At 39.1% G+C, this 23,906-nt stretch overlaps 1 protein-coding gene across 1 annotated transcript in view; it reads left to right on the top strand.

Annotated features, from left to right (window-relative positions):
- Positions 1-21,736: 21,736 nt before the first annotated feature.
- cdh2 (cadherin 2, type 1, N-cadherin (neuronal)) overlaps positions 21,737-23,906 on the top strand; it is a 61,411-nt gene continuing 59,241 nt past the window's right edge. The window contains exons 1-2 of the mRNA XM_032531611.1: positions 21,737-22,054; positions 23,667-23,775. Of these exons, the coding sequence (XP_032387502.1) occupies positions 21,995-22,054; positions 23,667-23,775 (169 nt within the window). The 5' untranslated portion in view covers positions 21,737-21,994. The remainder of the gene's footprint in view (positions 22,055-23,666; positions 23,776-23,906) is intronic.

The raw sequence follows: 23,906 nt of genomic DNA, 5'->3' as shown, positions 1-23,906 counted from the left end.
ATAAAAATCCGAATTACATTTTCTCCAAACAACAATGTAATTTTATAGCACACAGACCAGCAGCCTTCAGCCCCTCCCCCTTAACTTGCGCACGGCGAGCATGTCAGGCGGCCATGCAGCCAGGCAGCCAGGCAGTCAGGCAGCCAGGCAGCCAGGCAGTCAGGCAGCCAGGCAGCCAGGCAGTCAGGCAGCCAGGCAGTCAGGCAGCCAGGCAGCCGGGCACATATTAGTAGCGCATTGGTAGTAGCATGCTGCTTGTGATGTTGTGGCTTCCAGTGGGATTTACTGTACTGATGAACCATAAAAACACCAAGCCCACACTGCTGTGAAAGCTCCCCGAACGTCATTTTGCACTGTCTAGTTGTTCACCTTCTCCGCAGTGTTTTCCACTTGAGCTCATCTATATTTTTTAATAGTTGCTAACCGAGCCTTCAGCTAACGTTCTCCAGTTAACGTTACCGCGATGCACGTACCCATTAACTGTAACGATATTTATGCACTCGGCCCAAATAAAACCCAACATTTTTATGACGTGTGCTACAAAAGTCTTAGACTACAATCCAGAGATGTTTGAATGACAAAAATGTGTCCCTGAGAACAGATTGAGAATTCAATGAATGCAACACGGACATGTCAAGCCGTCGTACAAAACAGCGTGTTTAACGTCATTAGGTAACCCCAAAACTTGGATTAAAACACTGACTAACAATGATCAATAACCAAAATGAACAAGAATTACCTTGGGATAGCCTTAGTGTAAAATATGATTTAACAGTAGTTGCACATAGTGTTGAAATGTATAATAACACGTGACTTACTGCATGGATCATAGTATGGGTTTGAGGCTAAGTTGACAACATTTGTTTCACTAGTTTTACTGAACTCAGCCATGATGGCATGATGCCGCGCCGTCGCATCCTGGGCACCCCCCCATCACAAGTAAAATCTCAACCTGTGGGGAACACTCTACTGTAATGCATTGCTGCCAGTCTTAATTGATTAGATGGAGCCTCTTCATGTACCTTTTACTAAAACATCCTCATTGTATTGATCAGGTGAAAATGTAGAATTGCCTTGCTTTTCTATGAGAGGAAAAATCACTCAGGGGAAACTGTCCTATAATTAAGAACCTGCCCAAAACCATTAAAATGCTCAGTAGCTCAGGCCTCTTTAGTTTGGAGAGCACGGCCTCCAATAGTCCATTACTTTGATCTACAGGTTACAGAGGAACAAAACTCAATACGCCAGTTTAGATGATGTTATGATCTATATCAAGTACAGCTCGGTGTTGGTTGGAAATCCATGACTTTTCTACAGTATATCAGCTGCAATTTCTCCTACGATGGTAAAAGTAGATAAAAATAGCTTGAGACTGTCACAGCGCATCAATTCAGTAATACAGCTGAGCGGCTCGATGGTGGAAGAATAAATGAATAGGAAGGCCCAACTCCAAACAGCTCCATCTAAATCTCCATAAAAGTATAACTACATCTCACTACATTTAAATTTCATTTGGATGTTTGCTGATGGTCTGCCATATCTCTAACATTAGACTGAGGTTCTTGAAAAGCAAGGATATATTGGCAGAGCTCTCTGTGCATATATAAATTGTATAATCAACCATGAGTGTAAAGTGCAGAGTCAAGATCTACAGTACACTGAGAAAAAATAAAAATGCCAACAAATTCCTACAACGACCAGGTTGACATTTTGCAATATACGATGCAGCCATTTACTCCCTTTTCCAACTAGTTTAACTGACAATTAAGCACAAGTCAGAGAGAAAGAATTTAAATATGTGAACTGTAAAATTAACTAGAGCCAGACCGAGCCAGGCTGACATCGATGCGAGTATTTGGTTAGTTAAAAATCCAATATGCCAATACATCAGCAGATATATATTTCAAAAACAAATCCAGAAACAACAAAACATAAACAGATTTCCCTAACATTAGTTATTTGCAGTTATTAATAGGTTTTCACTAAAGTAATTTGATAATAATTTGTTTTATTAACAGAACAGAGGAACATCAAAACATAATAAATTTCTGATAAATAAAATGTATAAAAATACTAACTTAAGATATGAAACTTAAAGTCCTTTGAAGAAAAACACAATAACAAAAAAAATAATTAGTGCTGCCAACAGTGACGTTGTAATCCGCCCTCTGGTGGACAAACTATGCAACGTCAACGCTCATAACATGGTCGACTATCCGTTTTTATTTTTTAAATATTCATTTATCAGACTCATTTATTTGTCATTATAAATAATTCTGATTAAGGAATATTTATTTTAAATATATATATTAAGATTTTTTTTTGTAAGCGGCCATTATAAATGCCGATACCAATAAATTGGGAAATGTCTAATTTCGGCCAATAATATCAGTCGGTCTCAAACGTTGACCTTTTCAGTCAACCTTATAAAGTTGATTTCTATTGACAGAATCCATGACCTCTTTTTGTAGCACTTGATCTATAATTTACAAGGCTACTGTTTATTAAAGAGGTAATTTTGTAGATAGGCGATTACGCCAACAATTGCACAAAAGGGAGGTTTCAGCATTTTGCATTTAATTAGGACCTTGAAACTGCCTATTCCTATTTAAAATATCCTCTTTATATCCTGACCAAACAGCTCTGTCCTTGGACAACACTGCAGTTGTGAAAGACGTTTCCAGATCTTTTATTTAAGTAGTAACAATACTACAGTGTAAAAATACCCTGTCACACAAGTAAAAATTCTCCATTCAAAACCTTACTTAAGTATAAATACAAAAGTATTAGCACCAAAATAAACCTAAAAGTAAAAGTCCTCATTGTGCAGAATGGCCCATTTCAGAACAATGTTTATTATATTACTGGAATATAATCAGTGATGCATTAATGAGAAGGTGGACCTATATTTAATGACTTTCTGTTATGGGTTAGCTAAGCCTGTATTAGTTGATTAACAATCAAAATCTGCAAGGTAACTAGTAACTACAGCTTTCAAATAAATGTTGTGTAAAAAGAATAATATTTGCCTCCAAAAATGGCATGTAGTAGAAGTCTAAAATAGCATAAAATGGAAATACTCAAGTAAAGTAAGAGTACCTTAGAATTGTACAGTAATTGAGCAAATATATTCAGTTGCATTCCCCCACTGCAGACTGCCTACTGGCTGTTAATCACACATGCACAGCTCAGTTTAGTCCATACACGTCAGGGGATAGAACGTATGATTGGGTTTCAATTTATACGCAGTTGTTGGGAGCGATATGTGCTTTACAGTATCATTTCCTCAAAAAACATTCCACTTAACAAATAGTATGTGTTCACACGTCAAAGCTGCTATGGGGTAAACATAGGTATTATGTGCTGCCATGTTATGTGATGCAAGTTACTTGCTTGATGACATACCTAACCTACCACTGGGTTCCGCTAGCATTTTGTGCTAACAACTGGAAGAGTTTCTTTTAAAAGTATATTACCTTCCAAACAGCGGAATCTATTTGTCAGTAAGGCTGCACAATTAATCACAATTTCATCAAAATTGCAATATGGACTAGTGCAATAACCAAATTGCACGGGGGCGCAATATTTGTCAGTGGTATTCATTTGCCCGTGGGAACACATGCCATACAGTCTTATTAGGAGTTCTGTACGTTTGTGCTTTGGGAGTCTACACCTGCCGGACATGAACTGAAAGCCTGACTTTGTTTCAATAGTGAATACTAAAGAACACTCCAGCGCCACCCATCTAGGACGTCTTCTGCCTTATATGCACCATGCTGCTCAAGTCCTTTTAAGATGGACCTACTCACAATGTGTAAATTCTGCATATTAGGTTAAGTCTTCAGTGTATCATTCAGTTAGATTGCTTGAAGTTAGATTTACATGAAAAGGATGAGAGGAAGAAACTGCAAATGTTTGCAAAAACCTTTTTAGTGACTCATTAAACCCATCAGTTATTCAGCGTTTCTCATATCATTTCTTCGAAAGATGTTTCAGTCTTCTTCCCTAGATTGGCTGTTGGATTGGTAACAAGTGTTGCAGAACCATCCTTCTGCTGACTGAAAGATGTCCAGAAATGTTATGGACATTCAGAAATAATAGCAATAATTACACAAAAAGCACTCAAAGTCTGCATACTTGTTCAAGGCTGCCGAATTCTGAACAGAATGTGTTAATATAAGAAAATTCACAATATATCATTGTTAACATTACGTCCTTGGTCGGATTAATAAGAAGAAAACAAGGACAATATGAGCAGATAGGAATAATAGGCAGCGTGCAGAGTCTCTGCAGACACACAAACGTGACACAGTGCCAGGGAGCTATAAGTAATGATTGAGTAGTATCATTTAGGCTAATGCTGTTTCGAGGGAGAATATCTTTCAGTACTGTGGTTTACATTAACCTCCTTCTTTGAATAACCATTGATTTTTGTGTATTTTTACAGCACATTTTCATTAAATTGCACACAATTTAACTAATTCTAAAATTAAGTGTTCAAAACCTATTGCTTGCGGTGTTTCTGCATACCAACAAGAATGCTGTTGACGTTCTAGGGGACACTCGCAGCAGCTGTACATTGATTTTGAAAATGAGAAAAGTGTCCAAGCGGATTTTGGTCGAATAATAGGAGAGTATTGGAGTCAAATTGTGCTAAATTAAGAATAAGATTACTGACTTTACGTATTACTGAAAGTGACACCTATGATATTGTATCATTACATTTCTACAATGTCTTATAACAGAATAGAACATCCTCCTCGCATTTTATCAGGCTGAGATACAGTCAACATGTGTAATGAAAATCCTTTTAAGCGCCAATATTATGAAAAAAAATCACTATTTCTGGGATTTGGGTGTTATTTTGTCTCTGGTGCTTCCACACGTATATAAACTTGTAAAAAATATATACATTCTGTTTTGAGTTAGATACAGGTTTCTGAATTTCCTCTGCCTTCAGTCTCCGGGTGAGCTGTTCAAACGCTCTACGGCTTTCTACGTAACTAGCCGAGACGAGGTGGCTAACCGTAGCATGCTAGCTCGTTCTCAATGGCAAAACACTGCTACAACACTAGTTCACCATAATCTCCAAAAGAACTACTTCCTTGTCCTTGTTCTGCAGGTATTCTACAAGTATCCCTCGTTTAGGAGAAGTCTCCCAGCTAATCCTGCCTCGTACTGACCAAAGTTAGAGAAAGAGTTATCTAGCTGATGTTATCATTACCTAGCTAATGCGCTTGTGCGACTCCCAACAAAGATAGTACAGAATTGAGATGTCTCACTCTGTAGCTAAAACAGAGACCTAAACACACAGGGTGAAAACAGCATCTGCAGCAATGTGCAGCACAACAAAAATATGGTGCTTTTTGAAAATAAAACCATGTAAACCTATTCTGGTACAACCTCAAAATACAGTTATAAACCTGAAAATGAGCATATTATGGGCGCTTTAATGTGTTCAGAAGTTAGTTTTCTACTTCTCCCACAGTTAGGATAAGCTCAAGTGATTTGTCTCTGCAATCCCCACCCTAATTCTGCAGCAGCAGTTTGAAAGACCTGCTTGGCCTCCAGTGCAGCAATACCATTATAATATCTGATTGCAGTTGTCTTAAAACGCAGGTATAATAAGTAGTAAATGATGCAGTTAGTCTCCCTACAGAGGGGAACGCCCTGACTGCTGCAATTCATTTGCAGAAACCCCTTGCGAGCTAATTATGTTCTCTTTCAGGGTAAAGTCATCTAAATCAATCAGCACAAAAACAATAGCATCTAACAAAGCCTTTCCCTGGGTAAATGCAATCCTTTTGATCCATTTAATATTTTTACACATAAATAGAGACCATAAAAAATACCCCTTTATCCCCCATCTAGTAAATGTTGAATACCTCCAAAGTCCTGCTCCAACTTTGAATAGAGAGGTTGGATCCTTTATTTACTACAAATTTAAAGTTCTGATTGAATGTGTCTTCTTTGAGAAAATGTAATCATATAACTTATTAGGGGAGTAGATTTCCCATGTCAGGTGAACAGCAATATCCTTTTCGTGATAGCTTCCTCTAGATCCCAACTGTCATTGCATGTGACAACAGCACCGGTACCCACATCTTAGTCTGAGCGCTTAGTTTTTTGTAATACCTTAATCAGCGCTGTTCAGTGACAGTTTGACACCAAAAGATGCACTGTTTTTCTTATCAAAAAGTCCTTTTCTACAATAGGCCTCCTGTTATTGTTCCCCATATCAGAATGGCTTTGATGATAATCACGCTCAACTAAATTTAGGCATCAAAATGCTTTGCTGCTCTTTTGAATACGCCACACATACCCATTAACTGCAATAAGTAGGGGAGGTGTGCAGTACAGTATCTCTCTTGTATCTAACTTTGGCCATCCACTCATTTTAAACATAATCTATTCCAATTACTGTGACATTTTATTAACCCTATTCAACTCTTTGTGAAAAAAAACATTTTAAACATAATCTTTTAATCTTTACTTTAGAATAATGAGAGGTCATAATTCCTAGTGCTGCATACACATTTTTAACCAGGGATCAAATGCAAAACTCTACAGAATTGTTAATTAGCTTCTTATTATGTTGTCTTTTGAGTGTAATGAGGATACTGTTCAGTGAGAACCGAAGTGAGGCATTTTCATATAATTCTTAAAATGGAAAATGCTTAAAATACCACTGCTGTTCTGTATGTATCATCTGCCTTTGGTGTTATTTTATGGTGGGTTATTGTTTTATAATTTCTGCCATGATATTAACGAGATCCAAAGAGCCTTTAAACATTTTTTTAACACATATTTACATACGTTTTTCATCTCTCTTTGCTGTTTTATCCGTCTGATGTGTCATGTTGGTTTCCCCTTGAATAGTTTAATATAGAGGCTGTATTATCAAATGAATACAGTAATGTGTCGCTATAAGGGCTACGCAGTTTCCAAAAATAGTCCAAAGATAGTCAGTGCCTTCAATGCCATCCAAACCGATCTAGTACTAGAAACACAACAAAGTCGAGCTCCTTCACATCACAGGAATCAAAACAGCAACAAGGCTGACTAAACATATAACGTTCACTGAAAGCAAAGAGATGTAGATAATGGTTGTGCACACATTTACTGCAAAGCAGCACAAGAATGTCAGCGGGGGGAAATAAAACAAAACTTTACTCACAAGAAAGAAAGGTCCCAGGATAACTAGCTAGCATTCCAGTCAATTAATGCACTTGCACGTAATGGGCTTTCAGCTAGGTCCGCATTTAGGCCAACAGCGACACCTTCCCAGTGTGAAGTAGCGAAATGACACCACGTCAATTTTCGGTAAACATCTGTCCGAACTTGTTGCACTTTACTTGCTTTGGCCACAACTTATTCCTCAGCAGCTGCAGTTCCTGGTGTACCTAAAGCTGTTGTAAGCTACTCGGTCGGAAAAACAATTATCTAATGTCAATTTTATGACGTTACCTAGCTAGCTAACTCAATTTCCGCTCGTATTAGCCATAGACATTTAAAGAGGCACTCACTCCACAATTTAATGCGCGTGCAGATTTGAGTCGCGCATGCGTCACTTTGGGGCGAGTGAAGCTGTGAGTTGCGCATGCGTCACTTTGCGACAAGAAGCGTACAAGATGCTAACACGACGCTTCTGTAATGTCAGTACAGTAAAAGTGGGCTTCCTTAACAAAGTTAGCAATCAAACTCAACAAAGGCTGTCAGTGAATGGCGTTTTGAGCTAACAGTAGCAATCAAACAATCAAAGATAGCTGACATGTTTTTGAAATGATTCCCCTCTTCTGTTATGGTTTGTAATGAAAGAAAAGTTTATTATTTCATGGATTTCACAAATTTCAGTTGGACAATTATTTTGTAAATTGTTTAAATCTGAGCATGCGTGACTCAAATCTGCACTCGACTTACATCGGGAAGTGACAAAAGTATTAGCTAAGTGCCGTTACATTAATTATCACACCAGTGCACAAAATCCGCACAATTTTAAGTTCTGCTCTGTCATTATACTGCACAAAACGAATTAGTTTAAAAACGTGCTAATTATTTATGCATCACAATTTATCTTTAATTTATGCTTAGATACTTAGATATTTTTGGGAGGCAAAAATGTTTTTGGAAGGTCTGCCCCTGAGGCTTCACCTACTTTGTATCTGTCACCAATTGTTTGAGTAGGCCTATATGAGCTGTCCAAATAAATTGTCACTTTTTGTTTAGTCTTCAAACTATCCGAACATCACTTTTCTTAATCCAACATTTAAAAGGAGACTCCATTTCCTCTGAAAACTGTGTTATTGTTGGTTGTATTACTGTACTTTGACTGCTTATTTATCTTGTTTTCACTCCCCTCTTGTCATCATGCTGAGCTAAAACACATGTGGCTGTTAGCAAGGGTAGTGCCAGGTCAGGCAGGATGTGTGACTGCTGGCCCAAGGCATTTTCAGAAAAAAAAGGCTTTTAGGCCAAGGCCTTTAGAGATATCTCTGGGTGAAACTGAATTACTGCCAGCACCACAGCAGCGTCTCACAATCACTGAAGTAGTTTCAGGCAGAACTTGAGTGAAAAATTCAGGCCTGTAAAGATATTCCATGTGTTACGTATTTGTTCAGTCTATCTGACTAAGATTACTTCTGACCTTTTGATTTTACATATTCCCAATAGCTTTACCATTTCAAGGAAGTAAAGAGTGATATGAGAATGATATCTGCTTTTGACATCTGGGGCTTGTGAGTATTTAAACTACAGAAAAGTAAATACACACTGCAAAGGAATGTGCTTACAGTATTTGTATTTGTATGCTTTGCTTCAACTTTCACTCTATTGCAGTGCAAAGATGAATGGCAAATGTTGTTGTAGTGTTGCAATGTTAAACTGTTTGTTTTCCAATAGGCCTAAAGTGAAGTCAGAGTCCAACTATTGTTATTCCCCAACTGTGAAATAACCACCTGCAAGTTTGCAGGGCAGTAAACTGCAGTGCTCCATCTCAGGGAGGTCCTATAGGCTAAAAGAGGCCAAACGTGGGGCAACCTAATTTCTCTATTTGTGGCATGTTTTACCAAGAGAGCCTGCAGGAATAATGTCAGCTGGTAAAATTTGACCCAGCAGAGATTGAGCACTCTTATTGATAGCAAACATTGGTATTATCTCTCATCTTCTGCTAAAGCTATGTTGAAAGCTACATGAGCAAAGCACATGTGCAAGACACATTTTAATCAAATAAATAAGCAAAGGGCATGTGTGCCTTCCAATTATGCTTTTATAATGTGTCCATTTAATGACCACATATAGTTGCAGAAATGTGCAGAGGTGCTAGAGGTATAATAGAGGTCCGTCAGTGAGACGGGGGTGATTATTGGAAGCAATGATGTTAGCTGCAACCATATGCTAATTCACCAGGTAATTTGTTATTGTGCCAGCATTAGATATATCCCATTTAACAGAGCGGTGGGGAGGAGCAAAACAGTAAACAACCACAGACCGTTGCATGCTCCGACGAGGCAGGATCATCAACAGATCAGCATGTTGATGGCACCTCGGACACATTCCCACTAACAAGGATACAAATATTTATTTAGTAAAATGTGCAAATCTTATTATTCTTGCTGTAACCTGCAACCCTGAAAAGTGCTTGGACTTGGGCTCGCATGGGTTGATGATTCCAGAGATGTTGGCGAATCAATACTGCTGACAACCCATTTTTCAATTTACCTCATATGTACTGTCAACAGATGTGTAGCTGTCGTCGCTATAGAAAATTTATTTTTTGATGAAATGCTGGTTAATGGACACTCATCTAGGCATTTAAAGACATACTTAAATAACTTATAAATTATATAAATTATAATTATATACATAAATACATACTGTGTGTGTGTATATATACACACAAGTATCATATAATAGGTTAGTAATATGCCACTGGAATTAGACTTTGTTTTGTTTGATAGCACAGCATTTGCAGATGGATATTTATGAAAATTGGTCTTCAGCCCAAATTCTCAACATCAATAAATCAAGACAACAAATTATTTTTGATATGATTGAGGAGCTCTGTGCCAATACACAGGCAGCAAGATGTTTCCACTCTGTTGGCAGGATTAATGGTAATCATAAACATGAGTACGGCCCATGAAGGACACTGGTAGGAGAAGCCTGTTTAAGATGTCAGTATTCACATAAGAAATTTAATTATCTATTATAAGATAACACGTTTTTCCCTACTTTGCATGCAGGGAGATAACACATTGTCCTTTCAAATTGTACAGTGGGAATACAAATTATATTAACATCATAATATTGCAAGGACAATTTTCAGCATCCTATTCATAGCATTTGTTATTTTTACCCAGCGGGCTGAATGCATCTCAGATGTCTGATGCATTTGAGAAGTAGAAGAAACACAGTAATGCATGACATATAAAGTGGGTTTCCACGATAGATTTTGCAAATCTTCAGCCCCATGTGTGGCCTATTTCTCCCAAATTCCCAGTCACAGTTGGAAAAGCACAATAAAGTTGTCCAGCCTTTAGACTCAAAGCTTTGGCAGGAGCCAGATGATGAAGATGATGATGATGACGACAGGAAGCCGCAAAGTTCATTTCTCTGCCTGTTTGACTAAGTGGCATCATCTCATCAGTGTATCAAATCATAAAAAATATTAATCAAATCAATCAATCTTTTAATTACTAACACAGGTTGTAAGAAGGTTCACAGCATATAGAACAGCATTTTCAAAGAATACAATTGAAGTGCATTAAACAAGCTACAAAAATAAATGTCTATTCCCTTTAGTTCATTGAATTCAGAAAGGTAATTGCAGCATAAGAGCAAAAGCTTTCACAAGGAAACCATAAGTCAAGGCCGACAAGAAAAACAGAATAAAAGGATCAGAGAGATGAAATACAAAAATAATAATAAGCACAGATGTTACATGGACATTTTCATGGAGGTTTCTTAGAAGCTGGCACTAAATAAAGCAGACCAAACGTTCTGCGTAGGGGGGATAAATATGAAAGCATGTTCACCTGTAGTTACTTTTCATTGGACCCTGAATTGCTCAGAAAATTGCCATAAATACAATCTAGGTAATGGGAAGTGGTACATCCCAGCTGGGTTCCTCCTCTTTTTTACCATCATATTTTGTGATTCCAACATGAAGCCTTGGGGAGACTGAATGTTAGATTCGTTCCAAGTTTATACTGTGGATGTGGAGGTTTGATAAGCACAGGAGCTTTGAGCTTTTATCTGTTTCTGTGTGACATAAAGGTGCCTAGGGTTGGTATAAAACAATGTTTTTAGATTTAAAAGGCATATGGCACTTATATGTGTGTGTCTACCCTAATGCGGTTTACAGTGAGTAGTGCGAAACCCAATAACTTAAAAAAACGCTTGGCTACACCGGCTCTTCCTCTCAGCGCTTCAGCAGCCATCAGCAGGCTTGTCAGGAGTCAACAATGTTATGCGCTGACTTCCTCACTGCCACCTTGTTTAGCCTGATCCGCCAATCTTTAGCAAGCTAATGCAAGATGACACTTTGTCACCGGAATCCTAAACTGTACCCACAATACAATTTGTCATCACGCTCAGGAGCCCATGACATTCATAAGAGCTTCTCTGTCAGTATCAATTCCAGGCTTATTTTAAGGGGTCTGAGCCCTGGCATTCTCACCAACAGATGCTCAAACAGCATCCCAAGGTTCAATGCCATTGAGAACGCCAAGAGTGCCCATGGCCCTGACTAACAGCTGGTAATATCCATAGCCTAATATCTACATTTCCCCTGCATGTTCCGGCGTGTCACTGATTAAGAGACTGGTTTTGAAACAAACAAAAGAGACAAAAAAAAGCTTGTGTGTTTCTTTTGCATAATGTTGAAATTGGTGCTCCTGGGAATAGAATAATTTATACACATCAACACATGCGATGTAATTGTATAATCTTTTCTGCCGCATGTTTCACTGACCAATGAAGCTGAAACTTTGTAACAACAATGTCCAATAGAGGTGATGTCTATCTATTCTGAGAATGGATTTCTAACCCTAATGGAAACAAAGTAAATTAGGCACTAGTTCATTAACATTTCAGTTCTTGACGCAGCTAAAATTATATCAACATCCACATTACTGTTCTCCATAGTATGAGAAATGTGAAGAAGGTTTTAATTGAAGGTTGATGTAACCTTTTCATGTGTAGGGTTGGACAAGCAGTCTTAATGTAGTGTGTAATGCTTGGTTAAGCTACTCAGGTTACATCACGTCTAATACATCTAGCTTTTGCAAACCGCATGCATTAGAAAAGCAAAGTAATGAAGTGAACATGGAACCTAATTAAAAGTTGACTGTGAATCTGTAAGTCAAAAGGTCAACAATCTGTCAAACTGTACACTGGACCTCACAAAATGAACCCTGTCAAGTTAGATTAGGTTAAAAAATACTTGTGGCACATAAAGAAACACAAATAGAAGCAACCCCTCGATGAGATTGATCTGACTTTAAAAGGTGAAGCCGTAACCCGTTGTAAGTTACTCCTTACTGCCTGGCGAAGTGATTATTTTTTTCTATTTTAAGATCAGTTTCCTATGTATTTATTTCTTTATTTTCTTAATGTAAAAGGCAGACGGCGGCTCTGCCAACAGAAATACTTCGTCAGCAACTCAATTGCATTTACATGGTAGAGTGAAGCCAAAGCTGGAGCAAATTAGAGAGCTAAGCCATGGGCTCTGCTGAAATAACAGGAACTTTAAGAAATGCCATGTGAGGAGACTTCTCAAAATTAACACCTCGTGAATGTAATTTTTTCTTTTAACATGCTCTGAAATTATTTCTGTTTTCATGCACATCCTAAAGATGCTGTCACAGGAGAAGATAACAGGATGGTGAGAACTGTATACCGCAAAAGGTCAGTTTCGCCACCTAAATCTTCAAGAAAAGATTTTTTTTAGCTGGCTATAATATAGTAGATACTCAATATTTTAGGACAGTAATTCTTTTATGGTTTTTAATTTAGAGGTACTGTAAATACAGGTTAAGTACTGCTGCCAGTGAGGCTATAAGCACGTCCTAACTTTCTGATTTGGAAGGGCTGACGATAAAATGTTTAGCATTGATGTTTTAATGAAGCTTTTCCACGATGATGCATTTGCATTATTAAAAATCTCAAGGTGGCCTCATTTCAGTTTGCATCATTTATGACTGAGCAGTCCCTACACAATAACATAAAAACATCACTGAGCAAATTGTATATTACCAAGGACTGATTTTTAAGGTGGATTTGTCCTTTAACTGGAATATTTCGGCTTGAAGCAGTACTAATGGATTTATTGGCCACCGTAGGACAGCAAAATAAGCGGTAATCACAACATCGACAATTATTTACCTAATAACATTGCTGTGGCTAACATGTTAGCATACAGTAGCTCATTTACAAATCCCGCAGAGACCAATATTCACTCTCCATTTACCTTAGTTTTGGTTCTCACCAACTCCTGAGGGAACTGACTGGCTCTTTAGCTGCTAAATGCTCCTTATCTTCCCCAGCCAGTCGATCATTTTTTCCGTCATCGGTTTGGTGCTGGGCAGGTAGTGAAGTGGGTTTATTGGACATTTTTTTGCTGAAAATAGAAATACCAGCTGGAACTGCAAGAAAGGGCAGTGAGACCGAACTGAACTGTTTTGTTTACTTGTCTTTTGTTGTCAAAAATGCCTTTTGATTTCTGCTGCAACCTAATTTCCCCACAGGGACAATAAACAAACTAACTAACATTACCCATAATCATATGCACAGTTGGTAATATGAGAATAGTGCAGCTTTAAAGCTTAAGCATGTATTGCATTCATCACTTAGTACCATATCCTTTTGTTCACTACAAATTCACAAATCATCCTAGAAGTGTAAATATACAGTTTTTTGCAATTTAAGTAATACAGGGGTGTACTGTATAAATAATATAATCAGTTGGCTTCACAGTTCTCTTATGGATATACATCTATTGTAAGGTTTGGTTTTATGATTAAAGTCGTTTCAGTGTCCTCCTGGAATGCAAATCTGCCCATTTGGCCCACTAAAATGTATTAATATCTCCAAGATTAAACAAATCTGAGTTCACGAAACCACCAGTGGCCCATGGAAGTCTAAATCAAACAATAAAAGCCTAATTTAAATTGTGAGTCTGGATCATAGCACTGTGAATACAACAGTTGTGTGAGGCTGATTCATGTAATATCCCCCTCTCTCTGAGTCCCGCTGACACAGCAGCTGTGAGCAATACGTACGTGCATGGGGGTGTGTGTGTGTGTGTGCATTTCTGCTCGTGTGCGTGTCTGTTTCCCCGTGCAGGTGGTAAGAGGGAGGGACAGCAATGCCTGTGAGCTGAATAACAAATCTAGCATACTGAACACCTGAGGAGCTGTCACTGTCATAATCAGCCGTTTATAATGCATGGCAGAAGGGGGACAGGAGTCGAGTGGAGGAAACGAGGACACAGTTGGTATCAAAGCTCTGTCTGTATTATATCCTTTTCTTCTTATCCTCTCTTGGTGTATGCAGAATTAAAAAGGGGACTTTTTTTTTTCCTTCTTCTTTTTTTGGATTCCACTCGCTGCTCGAAGTTATTGCTTCTCTTTCTCTCATCCACTGAGTCACATTTGTCACTTGTGGAAAGCTGGATAGCTAGCTCTACTTCCTCTCAGCCTCCATCCTGCCTCCTTCTTCACACCCCGCCTGGCCCAGCAGGTTTGTGTCCGGACACCTCCTCCACAGAGCTCAAGGTGACACATGGCTGCTCAGGCACAGATGAGTGGCTGTGTCCCCGGGCCTTCTGACGGCCGACATTTGGCCCCGTCACTTTTTCCCCTCTACAGCTGTACCAGAGTCCCAGAGCAGTGGGTACTTCCCCCCCCCCCCTCCTAGAGCCTTCTGTTGTTTCAGTGCGGCGCAAATCTATGGTTCTGCTGTGAGGGCCACAGGAGCGGCAGGTTGACTCACTTCCAGCTCACTGACACAATCATTCACTCCTTGAATTGAGGGTGCTGGGTGTGTGTGTGTGTGTGTGTGTGTGTGTGTGTTGCCGGAACAGTGCCTGTTAGACAGCCCGGCTGATATTTTTCTGCAGGGTCAGCAGAGACTTGGCCAAGCCAGCATCATGGAGGAGTAAATCAATGAAATCCAATTAGACACCAAGAAAGGGGAAAAAGGAATTGAGCAGCTAAAAAAGCAAAGACTGAGACAAAAAGTGATTCTCGAGACTTTTTGTGAAAATACCTGAGAGTAAATCAAACATCTTTGTCGTGCTGACACATCCTTCTTTCGTTTAACGGTGCAAAAGCTGATATTGAAAACGACACATCTAAAGACAGCTTCACTCACAATTTGTGGGAGTTTCAAAGGTATTGTGTGGGACATGCTTTGTGTGTTGAAGAAGCGGGAATTGTGTGAGTCACACTGGTGCATCATTCTGCTTCCCTCTAACCAAATAAAGTTCTGCTTTGACTATGAAGAGCTTTTGATATTACAATTTCCATGAACAAACATTGGTAGATGCCTTAAATACTTGAACTGATTCCCTTCAGACGGTTTGTGTCCTACTGACCCTTTGATGCTACTCTGGCTGAATTCTCTAGCGGGGGAAGGCAGCAGTCATGTGTCTGTGAGGAGGGCGAGAGTGAAGGCAATATGTCTCATGATCACCTCCTGAGCGAGCCAAATGAGGCACCCTTCGCTCTGAGCAACCTGCCACTAACATCTGCTGCCATGAACGCAAATGCTCTTCAAAGTTATTTACATCGTGTCTGCTTATTGGTTTGAACCATTGTCTATCTATGCGGCATGGATAAAAACCTAAACTAAAACACTGTGCTTCTTTCAAATAATTCACCGTTTCTTCATTTATATTATTATTATTAATATTATTTTGGCTGCAGGACTTTGCTTTGAAGCACTACAAGCGGCAACAATGCCCTTGTTATGTGCACTGTTCCACATTGTTGGTATGCAGGTGTTTTTTTTATTTTTCAGCAATTCCTATTCTGTTGAGAAATGCAGCATTATTTTCTGAATTGATGAAAAAAATTAAGCATCTTAACCATTTGAAAACCTGCTGACGGCTAATGAGCCGTGGAGATAGCATTATGCACAAGATAATAATCCTGTTTATGTTGAAAAAATAGATACTAATACCCACAGGCAACTGTGTTGGAATAGGTGCTATGGGAATTATCATGAATTAGGATCATATTTTAATCTCATTAAGACACAGAATATTGTGTCAAATCAACAATAAAAAAACATGTTTTTAATGTAGTTGCTGTCTGTTGGGTTAGAGGTTTTTCATCTACAATGTTAACACATGTTATATTAATATAGCTTGCTTTTTTATCATATTTTTCATTATGAATTTAATTATTTTCATGAACCTTTAGCTTTTTATGGAATCTGACAAACTCAGCAAGCAAGCCAGCTCTTTGCCACCTTCTTAAGCCCACAGTAATTTTTCTAATCAGGCTTCTGTGCCTATTTCATGAAAGCAATCTTAATAAATTTGAAAAATTAAACTCTTCCAGCTCAAGACATTAACATAACCAAAAAGTCAAGCATTTATTAAAGTTACCTCTAATCTCATTACCTCTGTGATTACAAAAAATAGTGGTTTATTCCCTGACGGCCTACAAAATTAAGCTCACGATCAGAAGGCCCAGTGTGAGACAGAGGAAGGTGCATGGGTGCATCAGCAGCCCTCATATGAATCCCTCCGGGCCCCTGGGCTCAGACAGGCTGTTGGTCCATCCCTAAATCAGGCAGGCCAGAGACCTTGTCTCCTTGCAGATCAATAGTGATAAGGGGAAATACATTTTGGGCTGCAAATACTGAAGACACCAAGGAACTCAGGTTGTACGGAGCATGATAAGCACTGCATTTTATTGTCAGAGAGGAAATATTGCACACTGGACGTTTTGACAATAATTTGGTTGACTTTACTCAACATGAGGATAACAACAAAGATGAGCTTGTCATTTAGGTGATGTTGTCTTGTCACTTATGATTTTACTGTATTTGTTTGATGCAATGTGAAAAATGGCTGTGCACTGATTCAAAACCTGTGACTGATAACAAGAAGACATTCTAAATAACTATAAATTGTTTACTTGTAGCCTTCATTTAAAGTGCAAGTGTGTGTGTGTGTGTGTGTGTGTACGTGTGTGTGTGTGTGTGAGAGAGAGAGTACTTGAGTGAATAACCTGTCATGTATGGAAGATCGGGCTATTTATTAAAGCAAAACATTCCAGTTTTGCCCTGAAAACTCAGATAACAACCTCACAGCCATTAATAATTTACTCATTCTGTGCTGAACAGAGGAATAGAGATATGTTTAGTTGCTTCTTTCTTGTCCTATAGCTATTTAGCTAGTTTTGATCCATACTGAAATATGTCAACAACTGTTGAGCTTGTTCAGACATTCATGGTCCCCAGATGGTGAAGCTAAAGCCTTTTAAGTGATCTCCTGACTTTTCATGTAGAAACACCATCAGGTCTAACTTTTAATTTGTCCAGTTTGGTTTATAAAATACAACTGCAAAACTAATGATGTAAAATGGTAAACTAAGATGGTGAACTAAGATGCCTGACTAAACTAAGATGCCTAAACAGAAAACTTCCACAACAACACCTGCTAAACATAAGCATATTAGCATTGACATTGTGATCATGTTAGCATGCTGCAATTAGCATTTAGCTCAAAGCTCCACTGTGCCTCATTACAGCCTCACAGAACTGCTAGCATGACCGTCATCTTTGAACAAAAAATAACAATGTAATTTCTTCTAGTATAAACTGCCACATAATTGCTGTATTTCAGTGTTGTAAATACGACACAGACCTCGTACAAAACAACCCATAACATTCTGTTTTTGTTGTAAACATTTCAGTTATTTTTAAATATTTATTTGTACTGTTTTTTTAATATAAAATGATGAAGAAATTAGCAATAAACAATTTGCATGTAAAGAAAGCTTTTGGACATTGTTTTGTTCTAAAGAAAATACAAGAGAACAAGTGAAAAATGAATAATTGAGACAACTGCTTTTTTGCACACGTGCCATTACAAATCAATAGCCACACTTTTATTGCATCGCTAACTGAAGATGCTCTCTTCTCTCCTTGGGTTGCTCTGGAGTTCAACACAATTTGCCTTAATCAGGCAATCAATCACTATTAGATCCGTGTGCCGCACCAGCACACAGCAGGAAGATGTGGCTCCCAGCAACAAAACTACAATCCCTAAATTGGGCCAGAGCCCTGTGACTCGGTAGACGTTGTCGAAGCTGTTGCCTAAGCAGCATTTTGCCTTTATTTGTTGACAAGGGGTGGCATCAAGCTGCTTTACTGACATGTCTTTTCACAAGAAATTACAGAGAAAACGTTCAGCGGAAATGTTCTTGCATGTCACTGTCGCTGTTTGTCACCTTGCATACACAAGAGCATAAGCAGATCCTTTTTAAGGTTACACATTTTCAGCAAAGTAATCACGCAATATTTTTTAGTTAAAACACGTCATGCATTATATTTGTGGAGGATGACATGCTACGACCTTGCTGTAAAATATGTGTGAAAGCCAGAAACAAATTCAAGTAACCAGACAAGATTTAGACATGAACACCATTGATAAACACCATGCATTTACAGAGGTGTGTGTACGTGCTCCCTGATATATGCATAGCTCTATTTGGCACCATTGTTTAAATGGCATAAAAGATTGAATGAGCCGATTTGGCACAAGAGGAGAATAATCAGAGCATTACCGTGGTCCTTAGAGATCTTTTATTGAATGCATTACAATGAGCCTTGATTGGAATTGATAATGGCTTTGAGGAATAGGTTGCTCTTTTCTAGCCACTAATTTGTTCCAAAGCCACCTTTGACATGCAAGGGATTGCCAGTGACAAGATAATAAGAAAGAAAGTTGAGAGGGGTCACAACACGTGTGTTTATACCAATAGAGAATATATTCTCCCTTACTGATTGAACACTGAGTGTTATTTCAAAATACTGGATCTGTGGCTCTGTCGATTTACATAGGCAGCCAGTGAATTCCAAAGAAAGAGGCTATGTGCATGAATGTGTTGTTATCTATTTTTGGCTTTCAGCAGAACTGACTGAGCCCTGAATTACAGTATGTGGAAGTGGGAACTGTGTGATATTCCTGTATCAACACAAAGTCAGCATGAAGAAGTGCAGCGGATGAGAAAGTGCTGCTGACCTCGTCCATTTTTCTTCCAGTGGCATCAAGGCCACCGTGCTGCAGTGCTCCACGCTGCATCAAATTGTGCAGTGTAAAAGGTGTTGAATCAAGGGCCCCTCCAGGCCACCAGCCCTCGGACACCTGCGCTTATGAGAGTCAACAGCAGTGTCAGCAGCACGACCAACATGCATCATACAGCTGCCTCACACATGCCTGCAAAACAACGTTATCTCTCGACACACAGCACAGGCCAGAGAATATATTAACCACAGACTGCACAGGGACCCTGAATGGTACATTTCATCTTTGATTGCACATTTTAGACAACGCCAAATTCAGGTATATTCTGCACATAGAGTTCTCAGGGGGGAACTCTATGTTCATGCAACATGATATTGTTTGATTGAATGCACCAAGTCCAAATTGGATTCCCACTGTCGCCTCCTCCCCTCCCTGCCCAGACAAGTGCTGATGAAAGATAACCGCCTCTGCATTAATCAAAGAGATGGAGCATTTTGATCCCACTTTCAATTAGATTACATTACATCAATTTGTACAAAATGCGATATCAATTATCAACAGGTCATTTCATTTGATCTCTTTCCCAATTCTGCCAAAGTGCACGTTGAATCTGACTGCCTTTGGTGAAAACATGATTCTGTCATGGTTCTTAATAGTTGAATGACTGTGGGAAACCATGACCACAACTGTCTTTAACGTTATCTTAATTTTGTTGCACTTTCTTTCTTCTTTTGATTGCATTCATTTCCGCTGAAGAGACAGTGTAATTATTTTAAAACATGGACAATCAGGCGCGCTAATCAATGACAAGAGTGTGAAGTGACATGAGTCTCTTATGACAAGACGCAAACACTTTAAAAACTATTCATCCCTCTCTTCCCCTGTGTGTGTGTACTGACTGTAAGTGGTATGATGTTTAGTGCTTACTGTTTGTTTAGGATTACAACCCACTCTCAAGAGCGGATGGTTTGATTTGTAGGAGGAGGAGAGCAGGATCGCTCCCATCACATACTCACATGCGCCACAAAACGCCAATAACTTGAAAAAAAAAAACAGATTGCCCAGGAGAAGGTGAACGAAAAGTCAGCCGTTGTTTATCATTTGGTATGGAGTGAGTATTTTCTCTCGTCTACCAAACTGAAATATCTCTGCGTCACGGATGCAATCTATTCCATAGAGCCATCTCTTGATAGTTAATTAGATGTCAGTAGCACAACCAAGGTAATTTAACCTTCATCAGCCTGTATCACATGAGAAGATAATGTTAGGGAATTATTCATTGCATATTTTAGTGGAACATGAAAAAGCTTTACTTACGGATTCTAGGCTTAAGTGAAGATGAACGGATAGAATGCAAAAATTCCAGTGTTAGTAATTTGTGAAACACTGAGGTTATGTGGCAGCAACCCCCTTTCCCCAACACACACACACACACACACACACATATTTAGCACAAACGCTGACAATTAATAGTCATTCAGATCAAATGGGCAGTATACCGATAATACCTGAGGGCAATGTGATCAAAATCTCCTACCTAATGGTCAATAGAGTCTGGGTTTCTGTTTGTGCAGGCCGATAAACAACTGATTGAATCTTAAATTACTGATGTCCATGACATTCAGAAAGCATTTATCTCAGAGGAGTCTGGAGCTAATAACCATAGAACTGAAATGGAATACAACATAGATAGGCTATACATACAACCCAGTGTAACATGATCAGAAAAAAACACACTACCATTTTGATAACTTTGACTTAACTTCAAAATGAAACACTGCCGATGCATATAAATTGTAAAATAATCACATCCGACAATGCCTGTTTTGATTTGTCTCTGCTTTGCATTTCTAGTTTCTCAGTCTCATTTAAATAGTATGTGCATGAGTAAGTCAAACCAGACAATAAGCAAATAAAAGGTGACCTCAAATTGAGCTTAACATGTTGAACTTCTGCAATGTGTTTTAGGCTAATCTAAAATGGTGTGGCATTGTTTTTCATGTTAATATAATTTGGACTTGAAGTACAGCTTGGCCATATCAATAAGAACCATACTATAATGGGTTGGTATTGATATGATGTGGTTTAAATCAAGATACCAGTGCCTTATCATCAGTTTGCATGTCTGTAATATTTTTTCAAGCTGGCAGTTCTGGAAATAACAAATATAAAACAGCCTGTTTAAAAACTTAAATTTGAGTAAATAGCCTACTTTACAGATGCAAGATAATCGGTTACAAAAAAGTATTAACAACAGTAATTAAATATACCATAATGTAAGATAAGACCACCATAAACTCGACACTGACTACCCCACATTGTGAAGGAACAAGTGTGAATATTGTAATAGGCCTGCTCTGTCATTTGGGACCCCGCTCCGTCCCAGCAGTGAAATTGGCTGTGTGACCAGTAGGGAGAGACAGTGAGATGGGCGGTTAGACTAGTGGATGGGGCTTTTTTTGTGTGTGTTTGTGTTTGACTGGATGGGAGGGAGCAGCAGCCTCAGTACCAGGCACTGCTCTCCCTCACTACTGACTGGATAGTGGAGGAGGCTGCTACATGCTGCCGCCGCCGCTCCTGCTGCTCTTGCCTTTGTTGTAGAGGGATCTTTTTTCACCGCAGCAACACTTGTGCCAGACGGATATTCTTTTATATTTTGCCTTATTTCTTTTTCTTTCTTTTTTTTACTACACGGATTCCGAAGGGGGACATTAAGCAGTCGCGGGCGTAACAATGCACTCACTACACGAGGGCAGCGGTCTGTTTCTGCTGGCCGTCTTGGCAGGACTGCAGGTAATGTAATTTCAGAGCGGTTCCGAGCGGAGTTTCACCGGACAGTTTAGGTGCTTTTTGTTAGGTGGCGATGCTATATGTTGAGTTACGAGCGACAAGCGGCGTCGAGCTGCTAGCTTTCCAACAGGCACTTTACATAGCGTGCAGTTTTGATACATTGTCAATGAATATACCAAGAAATGTCAGATAAAGTAGGTCTAGCACGTGCTGTAATTACTGGCTAACGGTTATTAAGTATTCTCACGAGGTGCTGTGTTACACTACTACGCACATAAAAATGTATACTTTAATCTAACATAGTTCAAATTTGCAATGACGTAGACTGATTTATGAGTTCGTATAACGTTGGCTGAATATTTTATCGGAAGTTGGGTGATACAGGCCCACATTAACCTAGTTCTCACTTGGTTATATTTAGTTTAGATTGAATATTTATGTAGATGGCTGCAGCGTGTCCATGTCCCCCGGCGAGTTAATTGCCTCTCTGGTAAAAGCCGTTATGAGCAACAATGAAAAGTAGCCTACTGTAAAACAGTGTGGTTATGTATAGCCTAACTACATGGAACCAGTGATGGTATAGTAATTGTTGTTGAAGGAACATTACACTGTAGCCTAATGGAGTGTTTTGGACGAAATTATTGTCTTTTCTTTACTATGCTAGGCTACATTGTTAAAACCTTGTCCCTTTATCAACAAAATTATAGCAGCCACATAGTTAAATAATGTAGCTAGGGCAGCTGAAATAGTTTTTCAGGAATGGCGTCTAAATTAACACTTATACATACTCAGAAATGTACATCATGGTGCCATTGTTGTAACGTGCTAGAATTCCAGCTCCGCTCCCCCCCCTCCCATCTCGAGAAGCATTTTCCATTTAAATTCCTCTGATTAAAAATGGCAAGTGGCACGAATACCCACAATGCTCTTTTTCAGCAGGACTCCTCTCGTTTTACATTCTTTTAAGAATGCATGCAAAAAAAAAACAAGGCCCTTCTTAGGAGCTGAATCAATGGTGAGGTTGTGTGATGGAGAACATTTGGACATGCCTGGACATTTAGTTATCCTCTGCATGTAGTTGACATTATTCCCTCTATATTTATGTTGACACCCTAAACAGAGTTTTCCTTTTCAAAATTAGGCCAAGAAAAAAGCACTGTATTGATGACAGTGATCGCCTTGCAGTTTCTTTAGACACCATCAATTATGTATTGCCCATCAGACATGAACACTTACATGTTTATTCCCACAGTGGGTCGTTAGCATTTTTACTTTTCATTTATTGCTTTGTTCCTGTACTTCAAAGTAGAGTGTTTGTCTAGAGCAGTGTGTTGATCGTGGGGACAGAGTGAGAGAGTTGGTCATATAACCCTACCCTGTGCCTAGGCCCCTCCAGGGGTACAAATGGAGCTTGTTCTTGCCTAGCCATGCTTTTTGGCTAATGCTTAACCCTTTTGGCCTCATTATCCTAATTGCAGTCCCTGCTATAAAAACAACAGATGCTTTTGTACAACTGCAGGGACTTCAGAACGTGACCAATAGGTTTTTGGAGGCAACAGAGTGCATTTTGAAGGTTGATTTATGACTTATTGTTGCCCCCCCCCTAACATTACAGATTGCAGCAGAGGGCAGGGGCACCCCACCATGCAGGCCAGGCTTCTCTGAAGATGTATACAAGGTTGTGGTGCCAGATATCACAGAGAAAGGACATCCCCTTTTCAACGGTGAGTGGTGAAATATTCCTAGTGCTTGCTGTGCTCCATGCTCGTTATGTCTGTTTGTTTGAGTATGCGTATGTGCATGCTTGCCTTCATGTGTTACATTTCAGGGAGGATCAGAACAAGCCTGACATATT

The sequence above is a fragment of the Etheostoma spectabile genome, chromosome 12 (assembly GCF_008692095.1).
Source record: "Etheostoma spectabile isolate EspeVRDwgs_2016 chromosome 12, UIUC_Espe_1.0, whole genome shotgun sequence".
Classification (NCBI taxonomy): Eukaryota; Metazoa; Chordata; class Actinopteri; order Perciformes; family Percidae; genus Etheostoma; species Etheostoma spectabile.
The sequence above is the reverse complement of the archived record's forward strand: the minus strand, read 5'-3'. Positions and strand labels throughout refer to the sequence as shown.